At 35.4% G+C, this 16728-nt stretch overlaps 4 protein-coding genes across 4 annotated transcripts; 2 read left to right on the forward strand and 2 right to left on the reverse strand.

The window, feature by feature from the left end:
* Positions 1 to 1001: 1001 nt before the first annotated feature.
* Positions 1002 to 6141, reverse strand: LOC123866104 (probable dolichyl pyrophosphate Glc1Man9GlcNAc2 alpha-1,3-glucosyltransferase). Its single transcript, XM_045907461.1, has 8 exons — positions 5883 to 6141; positions 5536 to 5808; positions 4920 to 5067; positions 4205 to 4447; positions 3681 to 3786; positions 3146 to 3344; positions 2032 to 2118; positions 1002 to 1575 (listed from the first exon to the last, which is right to left on the reverse strand). Exons 1-8 carry the CDS (start codon positions 5939 to 5941, stop codon positions 1098 to 1100), a joined length of 1593 nt encoding a protein of 530 aa, XP_045763417.1. The 5' UTR covers positions 5942 to 6141; the 3' UTR covers positions 1002 to 1097.
* A 752-nt stretch (positions 6142 to 6893) lies between these two features.
* LOC123866117 (transmembrane protein 60) lies at positions 6894 to 8032 on the forward strand. Its single transcript, XM_045907479.1, has 2 exons — positions 6894 to 7502; positions 7869 to 8032. Exon 1 carries the CDS (start codon positions 7095 to 7097, stop codon positions 7500 to 7502), a length of 408 nt encoding a protein of 135 aa, XP_045763435.1. The 5' UTR covers positions 6894 to 7094; the 3' UTR covers positions 7869 to 8032.
* On the forward strand, positions 7891 to 10553 carry LOC123866113. Its single transcript, XM_045907472.1, has 3 exons — positions 7891 to 8219; positions 8706 to 8940; positions 9599 to 10553. The coding sequence occupies exons 1-3, from the start codon at positions 8031 to 8033 to the stop codon at positions 9793 to 9795; spliced, it is 621 nt and encodes a 206-aa protein (XP_045763428.1). The 5' UTR covers positions 7891 to 8030; the 3' UTR covers positions 9796 to 10553.
* LOC123866101 (anaphase-promoting complex subunit 4) lies at positions 10307 to 15728 on the reverse strand. The gene is made up of 6 exons (XM_045907458.1): positions 15435 to 15728; positions 14481 to 14584; positions 13244 to 13435; positions 12140 to 12677; positions 11837 to 12036; positions 10307 to 11707 (listed from the first exon to the last, which is right to left on the reverse strand). The coding sequence occupies exons 1-6, from the start codon at positions 15550 to 15552 to the stop codon at positions 10547 to 10549; spliced, it is 2313 nt and encodes a 770-aa protein (XP_045763414.1). The 5' UTR covers positions 15553 to 15728; the 3' UTR covers positions 10307 to 10546.
* Positions 15729 to 16728: the final 1000 nt, after the last annotated feature.

Here is a 16728-nt window from a genome sequence, read left to right on the forward strand (position 1 = left end):
TTACACGACGTCGTCGTCTTAATACTCCAATGAATATTCATATCGTGATCGATGCTCGCTCCTCTTTATTCTCTACAAACACGTGTACGTGTCCCGTCAAGCCTAGAGTGTATTTCGTAAATAGGTATACGCCTTTACGCTAACTTTACCTATAGTACGCGACAGGCCGAGATGGCAATCGAGGTGGGGACGGCCGCTCACCCGCACAGCTCCCACGCTAACCCGGTGCGGGATAGCGCGAGTAACGTGCGGGTGTGCGGGGCGTCCCCCCGACTCATGCCCCGATTGGCATCTCAACCTGTCGCATACTATACCATATCAGTTAATTAGTCTTCACTCTTCTCTATTTGTATCCTAGCCACAGGATATTATAATAGTAGGTAGGTACTATGGCCGAGCATAATAAGTACCAGCCTTATGTGACATGTACCTACACATCAGGCCGGAAACATCTATGCCATCGATGGCGAACCGATGGCACGCGTGCCATTGATGGCACGCAACAAAATATTTTGGGCACGCCGTACGCCACCGATCGACAAAGTAACAATGTTTAATATGAGCAAACGTAGGCGTGCGAGCCTACACTATGCTTCAGAGTGGACTTCGATTCCAGAATCCAGACACATTTAAGCTTGAAGTTTTGTCATGCTACTTTAACCATATTTTCATCTACCTATGCGATATACTTTTGTGCTGCGACACGGATGCGAGCTAAGAGCGGGTAATGGCTCATCATCACATCGTCTCAACCCAGCACCAGTCCACTACTGAGCACGAATCTCCTCTCAGAGTGAGATGGGTTTAGTCCATTGTACACTACACTGAGAACATTCTGGAAAACATTCAAGCATGCAGGTTTCCTCAGAATGTTTTGAGCTTAGATCGTGGTTACAATCATTAACATCTAATAAGAAATTACTCTTAGGCCTTCAAAGCGCCCAATAGCTTAGTGTTTCAAATTCTGGGTCATAGCAAAGGTGTAGAATTAAAACAATAAAAACGTACAAATATTATTTTATATTTTCTTTGACAATAAAGAAAACTATTATACATTTAAATAACCTACGATCTACATATTAATAACAATATGTCACTTACGTTTCTTTTTTTTCATAAACTGACTTAGTGTTGGTACTCGTAGTTAATGTAGGAACACTGCTCAAATTAAACGTAAGAAAATATATATACTGTCGTACCCAAAAGTAGAACACACCTAGGGCGCAATAGACAGAGGTCATCATAAGTGGTAGGAATGGTAGTGTCTTGTCCAGACCCAGGAATGTATGTAGCACATTTTCATAGATACACAGACCTATCAACCCATACAAATACAAACTATCAGACGCCTTTAGTTTAGGTAGAACTAAAAATCCACGTCTTCTACTCGTTTTCGTTTTGGGTTCGTACAAGGAAGGGAGGTAACTGAAGACGATGGATAGGTGCGTTAGTAAGATGAATATCTTGATCGGCAACAAGTTCTTCGGGTAAAGCAGCGGGAATAGCGAGTAGTGGCCCACTACACTCATGAACATGTAGAGCCGGGCGTCCGTGATGCCGAGAACTGAAAGGAAGCTGAAACATAATAATACATTATGTTTTTACACGATTACGAGAAGATATAGTAAAGCAAAAAACTAAAACAGGTACCTACTGATGATTACTGGTAAGATAACATTTAAAAAAAACTACGAAAAAAAATTAACAAGTCCTGTATTTTTAAAAGTTCACAATATATTGCTAATAAAACATCTGACTGACGCTAGAGGTCAACGAATGTTTCGTAAATAGGCCCCTCGAAGTCAATGCCGCGTCGTAGGTGGGCCATGGACCCGAGTTTTTAAATTTATTTAGAAATCAAGTGTAGGTAAAAACACTATCATAAAAATTATAAACACGCGAATAAATTCGCGGACATTAACTCTGCTAGTTATACAAATTTTGGTAATTTCCGTTGGTTATGCCGTTGTTGATTTTAATTGTGAATGCAACTGTAATGGCGACAATGAATAATGATGGTAATTTTCTTACCTGAGAGGGATCAAAATCATCAGTATTGCTTTCTCGTGGACATGCCATCCAAACATGAACGCGCAAGTTGCACACAGTGTTAAGCATCTAAAACAAAGAAAAGTAAAAAATATCAAAATCCGTTCATATTTGGCGGAGTAATCATGTAACAAATATACAAAAATACATACAGTTGAATAGAAAATATCCTCCTTTTCTTGTATTTAATTTTATTACCGAATATATTGTGATATGTATACAAGAGTTGATGCAGTTCAATATTAACATTTTTGGAGCCGGTGCCAAATAGCCGCACGAACCATCTACGCTTCATTTTTTTTTTCTTCGTGGGAGGAAAAAATCCCTACGGACTTCTGCCTGCTGGCAGGGTGTGTCCGACTTGCACGGACTAAAATAACCTCCCCATGTCTGCCAAGGTGAGCACGGAACTGCGTCGCATTACATCATGCTGACCTCCTAGATCTCTATCCTTCATAATCCTATCTACTCTTCATAATATTGTTTGCGACTCCGCATTGGCACCTCATTGGCACCGAGTCCAAAAAATGTTAATATAGAAATACATTAACTCTTGTATACATAATATATTCGGTAAAAATAGGTTTTGATACAAATTCAGTTGTTATAATCTCTGAACTGAACTTAATTGATAAATCTAAAAGTGTTGTTATTTTATTGTATTGCTCTCCTCGTAATAGTCTGCAGGGAACATTGACAATTGGATAGAATTCATGGATAGAATTGTTTTTAGACCTGTCAATTTAAGTTTAGCATCGATGTAAGTTTAGCGATAGCATAGTGACTCGTCGCCTTTTTACTGTTTGACCTTATGTCAAAAATAAACTATTTTTGACAACAAAGCGATCCTATAAGGGTTCCGTTTTTCCTTTTGAGGTACGGAACCTAAAAAGTACTTTTGTAATAAAATTATTTTAAATGCCTTTAGGATCTATAGAGCGTACTTTGACTTTGCTCAGACTTAAGCTTCAGTTAAAACGAGACGGTGTTATGTCGGCAGCATAGCGCTGTTTCTTTTTAACAGTGTCTTAAGCCTAAGAAAAATCCAAGTGCGTTCTATAGATCTCAACCTTAAGTGTCATACATAGCACATTACCTCAAGAAACTGCCACCTCTGTATCTTCTATCGGCCCCCAGATACCATAGTTTAACTAGCGCAGGTGCCATAGCCGCAGCGGTGAGCACGAAGGTGACGGCAGGCGTGATAGTGGGCAGCACTGCGTGCCGGTACTCCTGCACCAAGCCTCCCGTCATGGCCGCCTCCTGGACTACCACAGGGATACCCAACTTGGTTGCTGTAAGCATTCTCTTATATATTACTGTGTAAGGATAGGCTCAAAAGCATGTTTACTCAAAGCAGGTATGTTTCACTCTAACACCCAAGCAGCCTCAGATGTGGACTACAATACACAATTGGAAAGACTTTGTTTAGTAGTGGAAAGACAAGCGGTTCATATCGCATACTGCATGTTGTACCATCGATTTGTCTATTTCAGCAGATCATAGAGAACTAAGCTTTTTGTTTTGTATGCATCATAGTATCCGTAATATTCAGGGGGTCCATTAGTAGATTAACTTGGGATTATAAATATCTTAAGTAGTAGGAAAAGATATTAATCAGATAGACTTACAAAAATGTTGCAGGATTTTATCTGCAAAATTATACAATGCCCAAAAATTTGGGGCCCAGTATGCGTGGCATAAACCTCGTTTGAATGGAAAAAGTCTTGAAAAAACCTAAAAGGAATACCTTGATTTATTTTCATATTGCAGATTGATTAACTATTGAAAACAGGAATGAGCAACTTTGTTAACTGTCAAAAATTGTTTGATCTATATGTTGATTATTGGATGTGTGACTTGCAAGTTTGGATCCAATTCTAGCATGTTAACACATACACACTAATATCATAATACAATGTGAAAGTATGTCTGTCTGCTAGCTATGCCTAAGCCCATCTGTTTAACCGATTTTGATGAAAATGGTAAAAAAAATAGCTTGCATCCCGAGAAAGAACATATGCTACTTTTTCGTCTAGATAATAATTAAAGAGTTACCATAGCGTTTTTACATCATCTAGTAGGAAAGATAGTAAGGTAGCTACTATAGTTATTTCAATCCTAGTAAAAGTGATTGTTACAGAAAGTTAATCACCTGTGGTAATTGGTCAATAAAGGGACCAAACGACAGACAAAACACAAAGATAACTGTTGTAGCTAGTTTGAACAAGTTAGTCACAGAGAATGAATACCACGGTGTGTGGACCCCATCCGTGGAGGATACTGTGAAACAGTACGCTCTCAACAGGTGCACTACATACACAGGCGCCATGTACAAGAATATATGCTTGAAATTCAACAGCACTGCAAACCAAAATGCGGAATATAGGTAGTTATTCTGAAAGAGACCAAACATTGCTAATTAAGTTATAGTTATACTGTATTACTGTGGTTAATTCTACTGCACATTCCTTGAACACATACGAAGCGATTTGCTTCCTCGTTTCTTATCCTAATCACTAGGATATGGAATGCCCTTCCCACATTAGTTTTCCCTTCCACTTTTAATATGGTTACCTTCAAGTCAAGAGTGAATAGGCAACTTCTAGCGTGCTCCATCTTAGACTGCATCATCACTTGCTAGCAGGTTTGATTGCAGCCAAGCGCTAGCAACAGATCAATGGGAATTCTTGCTTAGCTATAGTTAAAGACCTGTAGAGTGATATAGGCTACTTTTTATCCCGCAAAATCAAAGAGTTCCCATAGGATTTTTAAAAACCCCAAAATGAAGTTAGATAGTAGCTATAACAATTTTTATGCTAATATAGTTTTGGGCTAAAAATTGTTTTTTTTTATTTGACAATACTTACTGATAGCATATTTGATATAGATAACAACAAAATGCCGAATAAGAATCCATTATATTGAAAATGGATGTGGTCAACCATAATAAGTCCAGGGTTGGTGATAAGAAGTAAGAACACAAGAAGATTCCCATTTGCTATATTTTTTGTACATCTGTAACAATATCAGCATGTATTAAGAGTTTAACAGAATATCATCCTCATAATCACTGAAGCACTACAGGCCTTGGCTTGGTCAAGCAAACTTACTGGAACACACAATTTAATTAGTACACTGCTTAAAATTAATTCGGCTATTTAAAAACAATATGATATCAAAAGCGCAGTTTCACTCCTGTGGGAATTTTGAGAATTCTAGGCTTTATTATCTGCACTGTCTATATAAAGTATATCTTACCAACCAAACCAAGGGCTTGGGCTGGGTGTTGAAGAGTAAGTCAGCGCTTTTCTTCTAAATATATAGTTAGATATTATCAAGTATCAATTTTGTATTCTTTGTGTATGTATTTTCAATGTTTATATCTCTTAGCTTTTAAGTTTTAGTACAAAAAAAAAACCTTTTTAGTTCTACTTATTGGACCTAGAACTAATTCATCAAATCTAGCACTATTTAAGCACTAACCTGAATGCACCATATATGTATACAATATCCAGAACAATCACAGACAATCTTTGGAAAAGGACAGTCATATCTGAAGCATAATTCAGATTTTCTATTTTCACCATCTCTGGGTCAAATATTTTTGCTACATGAGAGAGGGCAAACTCCAACCAGGCAAAAAACGGAGGATAATCCAGTGTCCACTCAGATGTGTTATCATGATACCACTGTTCCAGGGTTAGATTGTGTGTCACCGCAAGCCAATTTCTGTGAACTTCGAAGTCGGTTGAACGGCTACAAAATAAACGAACATAACAGAGACCAAGTAGATGAGCAATTTCGTTATAAGTATTGCACGTTTTACTTACTAGAGCGGCATAAAAAAGGCCTTTACAGCGGTAACAATAAATATTATTTCGAGTAACATTGTGATATTATTTTGTGCAGAGTTACAACTCAAGGTTCATGTTAGAAAACTTGCGAAATTGCAAATAGTTTTACATTTACAAAAAACATTACACATCTAAATAATAAAATAACTTAAAAGCCGAATACAAACAATATGCTAAACTCAGCTGAACACGAATCATTTTTGTTATCAGCACCATTTGTTTATATGTTCAGCTGTCACTGTCAACCACAGAGGTAAATATAGGAAACTGTCAACGCAACATCCAGGCGCTCTGTATCGGGATCACTCACTACCATAGAGTAGGATGTAAGGGTACAGAGCACAGAGTAGGATTATGCCACAGGACTACACTCGTGCTACGATCGCAAGAATTTGACCGGGACTTCGTCTGTGTTGGCGTTTGCTGGCGCGCGTGCTCTGCCTTTTGGAGTGTTTTTTTTGTTAAAAGTGGCCGGGTTTTGTGCTTTATTGGTTTTTTTGGTAGTGGAACTGACTGGGAAACGCTCTAAGCGCGCGTGTGTCAGCGAGCGCCGGCACAGACGAAGTCCACACTTATATAGTTTCCCTAACTTGTAAATAACTAACTACAAACTTGACATTGGCTAATCTTTTTTTTTCTCTCTCGTCTGGCTTTACACTGATTAGCCAATGTCAAGTTTATAGTAATTTACAAGTTAGGGAACCTGTATGTTTAAGTATGGACTTCGTCCGTGCCGGCGCCCGCCGACATACGCGCGGCGCCCCTTTAGAGCGCTTCTCAGTCAGTTCCAATGGTTCCACCACCAATAAACACCAGCAGAACACAAAAACCGGCCACTTCTAACAAAAAAAAAAACAGTCCTAAAAGGCACAACACGCGCGCCAGCAAACGCCACTACAGACGAAGTCCCTAGCTAATCTTTGTAAAGCCAGACCATAGAAAAAAAAAAGAATTTGACCACAGATAGCAGACCAGTAATTTGACATTTCAGTTTTGTTTTTATTTACATTTTACGTTTTCAGGAAATAATGTGATATTGTCATTGACATATTATTTACTTCGGATAGCCATAGCGTGAAGAATTTTTGACTAATCGAATGCAGAAACATAAAAGCCTTATCAGTCATCACAGAAGACCAAAGCTGATTTTTATTACCAATAGTTTTTAATTTTGCCAGAAACGGCATAATGGCTATTCTACACAGAGCTCTCTTTACGTGGTTTATTTTTTTGGTGTTTTTAATACTCTTATGCTTGAGACTAGAGTCAAGAACACATTGGAACTGGTTTATCGTATTTATCCCGATGTGGGTTTACGATAGCATTTTATTAATATATGTTCTGTTTCATATGGTGTCACATTGCCGAAATGGCATAGAAAGATTTAGAGGTACTATCAACAAAAATGTTTGGTATATAGCAGCTATTGGATTGAAAATGGCAGCACAAATCATAATTTGTATCAAACTAGAGTATACAAAGTTTAATCTGCCAATATATGTGGTGATGACCCCAATCTGGATGTTACTGCCAGTGCTATGTGTGGAAGTGTTTATGCATTTAATAAAACATTCAAGCAGAAGCAGTAGATATTAAAAGTTAAATATAAACAAATAAAGTTATTATTTCTAATACAGAACATAATTTTTACTCTTCTGTGTAAGTATGCAGTGTTGATGCCTATTCTGTAGTTACATCAATGGCTCATAGTGCATTTGCATCTACATGAATGCTTATTGTTAAAGCTAAGCAGTAGATTGACCAATGTCCCCAGTTAATCACTTGCCTGCAAGTCTGATTGCAACCAAGCACTAGTCTTTAAATGAAAAAAATATATAGGTATTAATAGTGGACTGCAATCCCATTTGAATGAAGAAAAGATATTCCACTCCTTAGCCTTGTTTGTATAAACAAACTTGGCAAACCAATGGTACACAATATGTGACGTGTACAATGTTATTATTAGTATTTAGTGAGGGACATGTGACTATGAAGTAAATTTAAACTTGGCACCCATCCATTGACATCACTGCTTTGCAGTTTGCACATTTATGATAAATCTGATTTAACTGCTCCAGCGGTCATATGTGATAAAAAGGAGCCTGAATATACCTGTTATTAAAAATGCAACCAATATCTGAAGTAACCGAAGTTCCTGTAGGGTCAACAGTGGTGTTAAAGTGTGCAAGTAACGATTACAATCACAACTTTTTATTTTGGATTTTGAACAACAACACAATTATTGGCCCTGGAAATCATTTCAATGAGAAAAAGTATAAATATGAAGTATTGTCTGGAAAGCTACATATACATGTAAGTAAAGAAGAGCTTGTTTAATATGTTAATATAGAATTTATCATGGGAAAAGTTTTTGATTGTGTAAGCATAAAGTGAAAAGTATTCTTCCACATTATTAATTTTTTATCTGTCATAGAATATTCAGAAAACCAGTGAGATTACAGTCAAGGGCTAACTTGTAATGGAAAAAAGCTGGGATTGCTAATATACTTAATGCAATATCCATACTAATATTATAAACGCAAAAATGTCTTTTTTTTTTTTAAAAAAAAAGAATATTAGCCATGCTAATCATGACTAATACTCCCCTTTCCCCTCCAATTAAGCGTAAAGCTTGTGCCAGGAGTGGGAACGACAATAGTGCAACGGGTGGGGTTTGAACCGCCGACCTTTCGGAATTCAGTACGTTCCTCAACCGTTGAGCTATCGAGGTCTGTCCGTCTGCTAGCTTTACAGGGCACAACAGTTTAATCAATTTTAATAACATACTTATAATTACAGAATGTTGCACCAACAGAAGCTGGCTATTACCAATGCATATCAAAGCATGTAGATGGATCTAGCCTATCAGTTGGAGAAGTAGAAATGATAGTTCAGAGCCCATCGTTCTCTACTGGGGATGCTATAAAAGTGGCTGCTATTATAATCTCCTTGATTGTTTTAATTGTCTGTGCTGTAGTGTATTATCGGCTAAAGAAAGAATGGAATCAATATGAGCATCCAGCTGAAGCTGCAGGTACAGTTACATACTAATACTTCTCCCAATTGTTTTTTTTTTTGTTTTTATTCACACTCACTCTGGACCACAATCACACCTTTTTGGTGTGGCCAATATGGGACGCGTTTACCTAGAAGATGCCTATTCTCTCTTGTTTAAAAGATGCCCAGAATACAAGTAGGAAACAAATTGCAGAAGAGTATATTCCAAACCTTAGTTTCATATGACACAATATAACATGTGTGTAGATGGAATATCGACGTCATAAGGATGGAAACTCGTCCATTCTTATCAATCATTAGGTTTCTTAATTAATGTAGGTACTTACTTAAAGTCTTAGCTAAATACTTATCACCATGAAAATTAAAAAGTAGGTTAAATAACACTACTGTCCATGTGTTCCTATTCTAAATTTTTTGCTTCCCGCCCTGTTTGAAAGAATCCATAACCACAGACATTGCCTCCACTATTATCAAGATTTCTTTTACTTGACAGTCTGTACTGTGTGTTTACTTTTATTAATTTTTGGTGCAAATAAAAAAATTCAGATGCACCTTGATGGCCAACAATATTAAACACTAGCTTGCAATGGCAGACTGCAAGCTGCAGGCCTTCCCAACACTTATATTTTCACACACATGTATAATTTCCTTTGCCAATCATTAATATTTTACAGATGAAGATGACGAAGAAAAGCCAGACGGTGAAGAAATTTACAATCGCACTACCACTACACTCAGCCAGCCAGTGCCAGGTCCAAGCAGAAATCCCTCTTCTGAACATTTGATATATGGAATAGATAATGAAGGCTTAGATACTGATTTTAATTCTGTATTTGAAAATATACAAATCAAATCTCCTAGTTTAATATAAAGTTAGGGGTTAACATATAACTAATTATTGTTAAGTAGGACTTAAATTTATAATTTTATACTGTTTAAATTATGAATTAACAATCATTAAGTGCTTATCATATTTATTAAGTAGGATTTAAAAAAATTTTTTACTATTTAAGTCAAAAGAGAAATGTGAAAGTGAAAACTAAAAATAGGGCATTATCCTCCAGTCACTTTAGCATAATAAATTTCAAGTCAGATAAGCTGAATGCACTTTAAACTTTTATAACATGTTATATTATAATAACAATTTTATAACATTTTAAAACTGGAGTGCCCCAAGGCTCAGTCCTAGATTGTTCACCATTGACTTAATCTCAAAGGCCTGAAATAATAGTGGCAACTTTTGCAGTAATACTTGCCTCCTGTAAAATTCTCTGAAACTCTACAAATAAGCCTTCAATGGATAGGTTGAGAATCACAGTTAGTGTGTCAAAGTCACTGTATGTAACTTGTCGCATGATATGGCATGCAAAAAAACTTCCAAAGAGTTAGTACCATATTCTGACTTTTTATTGAACATTGTATTGTAAATAATAGTTTAGCAGTAAGTTTAAATTAGTTGCAATATTATTTTGAATGCTATTTGTACATAATTTTTAACTCAGCGATGCATTGTATTTTAATATTTTGAAATTCTTATCCAAAAACAAAATAAAAGTGATTCAATAAGTACTAACTTTTAGTCTAAGAGACACTTCTGTATTTTGATGCGTATTAAACTGGTCTCATGTTCGACTGGTTTGTGAAAGTGGTGTTGTGTCCAAAGTTTCATCTTCTTCATCTTCATTAATTTCCATTTCAAAAACTCTTACTTTTCTGTTGCTATTTGACAAAACAACAGCTACTTTTCTGCTACCTGATACTGCAATTCTGAAGCCATCCATCTTCTCCAGAACTTTGTAAACACTTGAATCTAATAAAGGAGATATATTTTTCTTGGGAACTTTTTCATTAAATACTAGTAATGATTTTGATTTCATGTTGAACTCTATTGAATTTTCCAAAACGATTTTAAGTGGTACTTGAATAAATATTGTGCTATCATCAACACTGGGATGTTTGACGAGCACAGATAAATATTCTGAGGAATAAAATTGTAAGTCTAAAATATATAAATTTCTTTCCGGTGTTTCATCATCATCGCATAACAAACACGAAGAGAAAGAATATTTACAGCAAGTAGCATTGCACAGTCTTTCTTTCACATTAACAGATACAAAATATATTTCTTCTTTTATAATTTCTGTGTCTGTGAAAGCCATCATGAATCTATCTTCACTGGCATCAAATATCTGTGAGATTCTGAAGTTGTTTCTAGCAATTTTATTCACATTTTGATGACATTTTAGGTTGTACAATACAGTAAAATATTTGCCTACATCTTTTGTTCTCACATCAAATATTTTTCCCACTGCAAGTTTTAAATAATTCTGCTGTTGCACAAGTGAGAATCTCCTGAAGTCCATCATAGAAAATATTGTGTCATTATCTTTTAGCAAACAGGAGTTCTCCCTGAGATACTTGTGCCAAGGGTTGTCTTCATCATCAGGTAATATTGTCAGTTCCTGATCCTGCAAATACTGACCGAGCCGTTCTAAATTAAATTTCACTGGTTTTTCTGCTGTATCATTATTATCAACCTGAACATTGTCAAAATTATATAAAAAGTCAGCAATATGTGTAAGTTCTTGTTGTGTAATCTTGACAAAATCACTTGATGTTTGTTCATCTAACAAACGGACTATCACTAGAAACAGCCATCTGAAGAATGCTTTATAATTTCGCATAGACACATCAATCACCTGTTGCAATTCAAGACATTTGTTTAAAAAAGCGCAGCTAGCTTTTATTGCTTCAGTTACTAGTTTTTCTTCTAATCCTAAAACCTAGAAAAAAATTCTATTACATAACATTCAATAGGTTTTTACCTACCTATCAGACTCATAACAATTTAATTATTAGCATTTAATAATACTATAGTAATTTATAATAATATTACTTATGTAAAAAAATACCTTATATCTGTCTGGTATTCTTGTTAAGCCTCTCAATTCCGCCAAGTAATATGTAAGACTTTGTCCTACAATATTTAACTGCTTCAAAACCAACTTCTGAATGGTGGAATAACTTAGCTCAACTGAATTGCCAAACTTCTTCAAACCTTTAGCTGTAAGCTCATTTAGCAAGAACACTTCTAATTCATCAGACGGGACTCCTAAAAATTGAACAATTTACTATCCATTCTCAAAAATATTAAAACAACAAAACAATCTGGTAAGATTGCATTAAGTGCTAACTTATCCTTAAATTAAATGTACCTAACATAAGTAGTTCTAACAAGTCTGCGGAAACTCCACCATCTGGAACTGATGATGCATAATATGCCATTTTGGTGTCCATTTCTAACAAAATGTGTTCCCAAGCTTCAGTTATTGAAATCATAGTTTTATCTAAGTTTGTCACCATATTTACTATTTGACTGTGTCTTGTTGCAACCACAAACAATTCTTCAGCATAAGCTGATAAAATGCTTGTATTTACAAGCGACAGATGAATATTGTTATTGGTATCTGAATATAGTACTTGCATCACGCTAAAATCATCAGACAAATTGATGTCAAGTATTTTATATTCCCCACAATCATCTTTTGTTATCTGAGACAGATGCACTGTTCCATAGGGATATCTTCCAAAGACACTCATATAAATATTTCCTGAGCCATAAGCAATCATTAACATGCTTAGCTGTGTTTGATCTTGGTTTTCTTTAAAGTTTTTTGAAATGTCTTCAGTTACTTGATTTTTATATGTGTTGCTAGGAGAAGGCGGCTTTGGGAGAAATATTGCAGGATCGTCCTGTGAAAGAAATTAAATTTAAAATTATTCTGTTCATAGCTATGTAAATCATAATTTGTTATTTTTGAAACATAAATTTTGACAATGTAAATAATTTCTCAAGTCACTATAAATAGTTTATTTTGAAATGCAAAGTGTTCTGAATTTGCACTGCCCAATTAAATACTAAGGCTGAAATCTATAGAGTGCACTTTGACTTTGGACAGATTTAAGACATAGTTAAAACGAGACAGCGTTATACTGCTAGCATAAATCTGTCTCTTTTTAACTGGAACTTAAGTCTAAGCAAAATCAAAGTGTGCTCTATAGATTTTAACCTAAGACCACAAGTTGCACCAAAACACTGCCCATGCCACAAGTTTAAAACAATTATATTAAAAGAGTACTGTCCGAAAAACATTTTTGTAATCAAAAATAATGTAAATGATAAAAAAGTTGACCTGCAGTGCACTCCAGTTAATCACAGTACTGCAATCACTTATAAATAAAACATGGCATAATATTTTAAATTGATAATTTATTATTATTATTAATGCATATTTATAGTATTATGTAATAGTACTTACATATAGATTATATTCAACTGCACTTTCTAATGTACCAGCCTTAACAGCCCATGTTATGCATGGTATTCCATAATTTTTAGCTGTATAAAATTCTTCTGATGTCTCATAGGAAAAATCATATTTATCAATGATTTCTTTATCTTCAATATCCACAATGCATACTGTGCCATGACTGTATCCTATTGCTAATGCCTACAAAAATTAATTATAATATGAATGATTTGCTGTTATACATTGAGGAGTTCCATCCATCATCTCTGTTATTCATCAGATTTTCACCAGATAAAACTAGCGTAATAGAAGTTTGGGTTTAAATTCTATAAGGATTTGTTTTAAAATCAGAAAATAGGATCATCCATATAGCTCAGCGGATGTGAAGCTGAAATGGTAATGGACAAGGCACATAGTTTGAAAAACCGATAGTTGATGGGGTCCCAAGGTCCTAGAATGTAACCTCGCACTGGAAAGCACAGCTTGTAAGACCTCCATTATGTGGGCAGACAACATCAAGCAAAGGAAACCTTTTTTTAGGTTTCTGTATCTCCAGAGAAAAAAGGAACACTTATAGGATCACTTTGTTGTCTATCAATACAATTAAAACCTATAATTCATCACACTAATATTATAAAGCCGAAAGTTTGTATTTGTATGTGTGTGTGTGTATATGTGTGTGTGTGTGTGTGTGTGTGTGTGTGTGTGTGTGTATGTTTGTTACTCCTTCACGCAAAAACTACCAGACGGATTTGGCTGAAACTTGGAATGAAGAAAGATAATATCCTGGATTAGCACATAGGCTACTTTTTATCCCGGAAAATCTAAGAGTTTCCACGGGATTTCGAAAAACCTAAATCCACGCGGGCGAAGCCGCGAGCATCGGCTAGTAATTCCATAATTATTATTTTTGATTGCAATTGTAGTCTAATATAGAAGCAGAACTTGGAATGTGTTTTTTGAAATTATTTGAAAGGTTTTTGTTTGTTACCTCTTAACTGCTTAGCCATTGAACAAATTTTTATAATTTATGGTATAAAAAGAAGAAGAAAAAAGCTTTATTTATGTTCTTAATTAATAAAATTTATTACCCTGGGAAACAAAGAAAGAGATGATCTTTGATAAACCAAAACTGATGTGTAAAAATTGATAGCAAATGCTAGATAAAATAAAAATTGTAAATCCTAATATTTTTTACAGAATTATTAACATTTACAATTTAAATTTAAATAAATGCTTAGAATACCTTTCCATCAGGTCTCCATGCCATAGCATCAACTGTAACATTTTCTTTAGGTGGTGGTAAATTCCAAACTTTTTGCCAGTGTAGTCTGTGAACCTGAACTTCACCTATGATAATGATGATAATATAAAAATTAATATAAGGTAAATACTATACCTATTTATAAAATTCTTCTAGATTAAAGAAAAACAGAATTTCCATTTACACCTTTGTTTTATTTGGGTTCTGTACCTCTTACGTAAAGGAAAAAGGAACCTTTATAGGATCACTTTGTTGTCTATTTTTCCGTATGTCCGTCGTGACTATAAAAAACTGTATAGGGCACATCCCGTTGACCTAGAAGACTTCCCATTGGCAGGTCTGACTGTCACTTGGCCAGTTTTTTTATTTAATACTAGATGACGCCCGCGACTTAAAAAATATTTAAGTGGATGATCCTAAAAAAATCCTGTGGGGTCACCAAGGTTTAGGAATGGCAAGGTAGGCAATTTCTTACAGCATCAGGGTGGAGGAGTTAGGGCCTCGTGGTCAATGACAAAGTCTTTACTTGGTATAGATACCTTCAATATCAATTTATAACCGACAGTTTCTAAATCTCGTCAGATTTGGTGGTCAGATCCCCTGCAGCATCAGGATTGAGGATTCGGAATCCAAATTTTTTATGGAAAAATGTCGCAGTTTCTCAATCGATTTAAAAAAAATACGCAAATCGGTTCAAAAATCCCAGAGATATCAGTGTACATAGGTAAAAAAACACAACCTCCAATTTTGAAAGTCAGTTATTTCGAAATTATAGACAGACACTTCAATCTTATTTATTTAATTAGTTTAAAGATGCAAAAATAAGTCTTTCTTTTGAGTTAACTGTAGGTAGGTAGGTCTACCTACATTCACATGTTTTCATAAGTTCTTAAATTGTAGTATTGAAAATTTATTAAGTTTCATAGAATTGCTTACCTTTAAAATTGCTAAGAGCTAACAAATCAAGACGATTATTCCAAACCATAAGGTCTACTTGGTTTGCAACATGTTTTTCTTCCATTTGTCTCATTCCGCAATGGTGTATTTTGATCATTTTTTAAATCGTAAAAAAGTAATAGTGGATTTATGAAGCGGGCTGTGATGTACAAATAACGAAAATCACATTAGTACGGTAAAATTCTCAAAACAAAATTGATTATTGATTTGAATTTCTGTATTGGATTTTGAAAAGTAAGTTAACTATCGCTTGACATCTTGATTCTTGACATTGTCAATGACGACCAAAGAGTAAAGCTTTTTTTTTTTCTCTCTTCTGGCTTTACAAAGATTAGCCAATGTCAAGTTTGTAGTTATTTGTAACAAGTTAGTTAAAATATACAAGTATGGACCCCGTCTGTGCCGGCGCTCGCTGACACACGCACGGCACCCCCTTAGAGCGCTTTCCAGTCAGTTTTAACAAAAAAAAACACTCCAAAAAGGCAGAGCACGCCCGCCAGCTAACACCGACACAGACAAAGTCAGAGTAAAGCTTATGCAACCACCCATCCACAGCATCCACACACTTACTGTTTGTCAATAATATGCCGGCACTATACTATACTGGTGTCGCTTCATGCTTGTGGCCAATCACATGCAGATGCAAGCATCTGCAAACACCACAAAGTGCTTTTTTACCCGACTACGGCAAAGCCGAAAGGTAGGGTTATGATTTTATTTATACACATTGTTTGGCCATGGTTTAGTTTGCAGTACCTAGTAGCTACGACAAGGCTCTTTTGGCACTTGAATGACATTGACAGCGGCACGTAATTGTAGAACAAAGGCCGCCAGCAAATAAAATCTCCTCGTTGAAAATGTCAATGTTAAAAACGGAGTAAGTTTTATCTGAGCGAAGCGAAAATTCGTATGTCTATGGTTTTATCTAATTTTAAGTGAATGAGAAATTGGGAAAGCCGTCACTCTTTCCACCAATGCGAGAAAAATAATAAATACCATTGATAAGCCATGGACTTGCAACCTATTATATTTACCTGCTCGAATACTATATTTACGTAGTTTTAAATATAATGGAATGACTTTAATATTAAAAAAAAAAGTGAATTTTAGATTTTTTACTTAGCAACACACCATACACTACACGCGGACAGCATGACACTTGACAGGATGACGGTGTCAGTTCCGATTTTGGCCACGCGCCAAAAGATCCTTGTCGCATTGTATTATTAAAAAAAATTAAGATACACATTACAAAACCCAGACAGCATTTATT

Source organism: Maniola jurtina, chromosome 6 (assembly GCF_905333055.1).
Source record: "Maniola jurtina chromosome 6, ilManJurt1.1, whole genome shotgun sequence".
NCBI lineage: Eukaryota > Metazoa > Arthropoda > Insecta > Lepidoptera > Nymphalidae > Maniola > Maniola jurtina.

What these genes read in the sequence shown, in the direction of transcription:
- LOC123866104 (XM_045907461.1), bottom strand. Translation starts at nt 5,941, where the DNA reads ATGTTACTCGAAATAATATTTATTGTTACCGCTGTAAAGGCCTTTTTT. An exon ending in CTATATCAAATATGCTATCA is followed by an intron (nt 4,448 to 4,919) that starts GTAAGTATTGTC and finishes GGTCTCTTTCAG; the next exon opens with AATAACTACCTATATTCCGC. An exon ending in AGAGGTGGCAGTTTCTTGAG is followed by an intron (nt 2,119 to 3,145) that starts GTAATGTGCTAT and finishes TCTTTGTTTTAG; the next exon opens with ATGCTTAACACTGTGTGCAA.
- LOC123866117 (XM_045907479.1), top strand. Translation starts at nt 7,095, where the DNA reads ATGGCTATTCTACACAGAGCTCTCTTTACGTGGTTTATTTTTTTGGTG.
- LOC123866113 (XM_045907472.1), top strand. Translation starts at nt 8,031, where the DNA reads ATGCAACCAATATCTGAAGTAACCGAAGTTCCTGTAGGGTCAACAGTG. An exon ending in CTGGAAAGCTACATATACAT is followed by an intron (nt 8,220 to 8,705) that starts GTAAGTAAAGAA and finishes TTATAATTACAG; the next exon opens with AATGTTGCACCAACAGAAGC. An exon ending in GCATCCAGCTGAAGCTGCAG is followed by an intron (nt 8,941 to 9,598) that starts GTACAGTTACAT and finishes AATATTTTACAG; the next exon opens with ATGAAGATGACGAAGAAAAG.
- LOC123866101 (XM_045907458.1), bottom strand. Translation starts at nt 15,552, where the DNA reads ATGATCAAAATACACCATTGCGGAATGAGACAAATGGAAGAAAAACAT. An exon ending in CATGGAGACCTGATGGAAAG is followed by an intron (nt 13,436 to 14,480) that starts GTATTCTAAGCA and finishes TAATTTTTGTAG; the next exon opens with GCATTAGCAATAGGATACAG. An exon ending in GAATACCAGACAGATATAAG is followed by an intron (nt 11,708 to 11,836) that starts GTATTTTTTTAC and finishes ATTTTTTTCTAG; the next exon opens with GTTTTAGGATTAGAAGAAAA.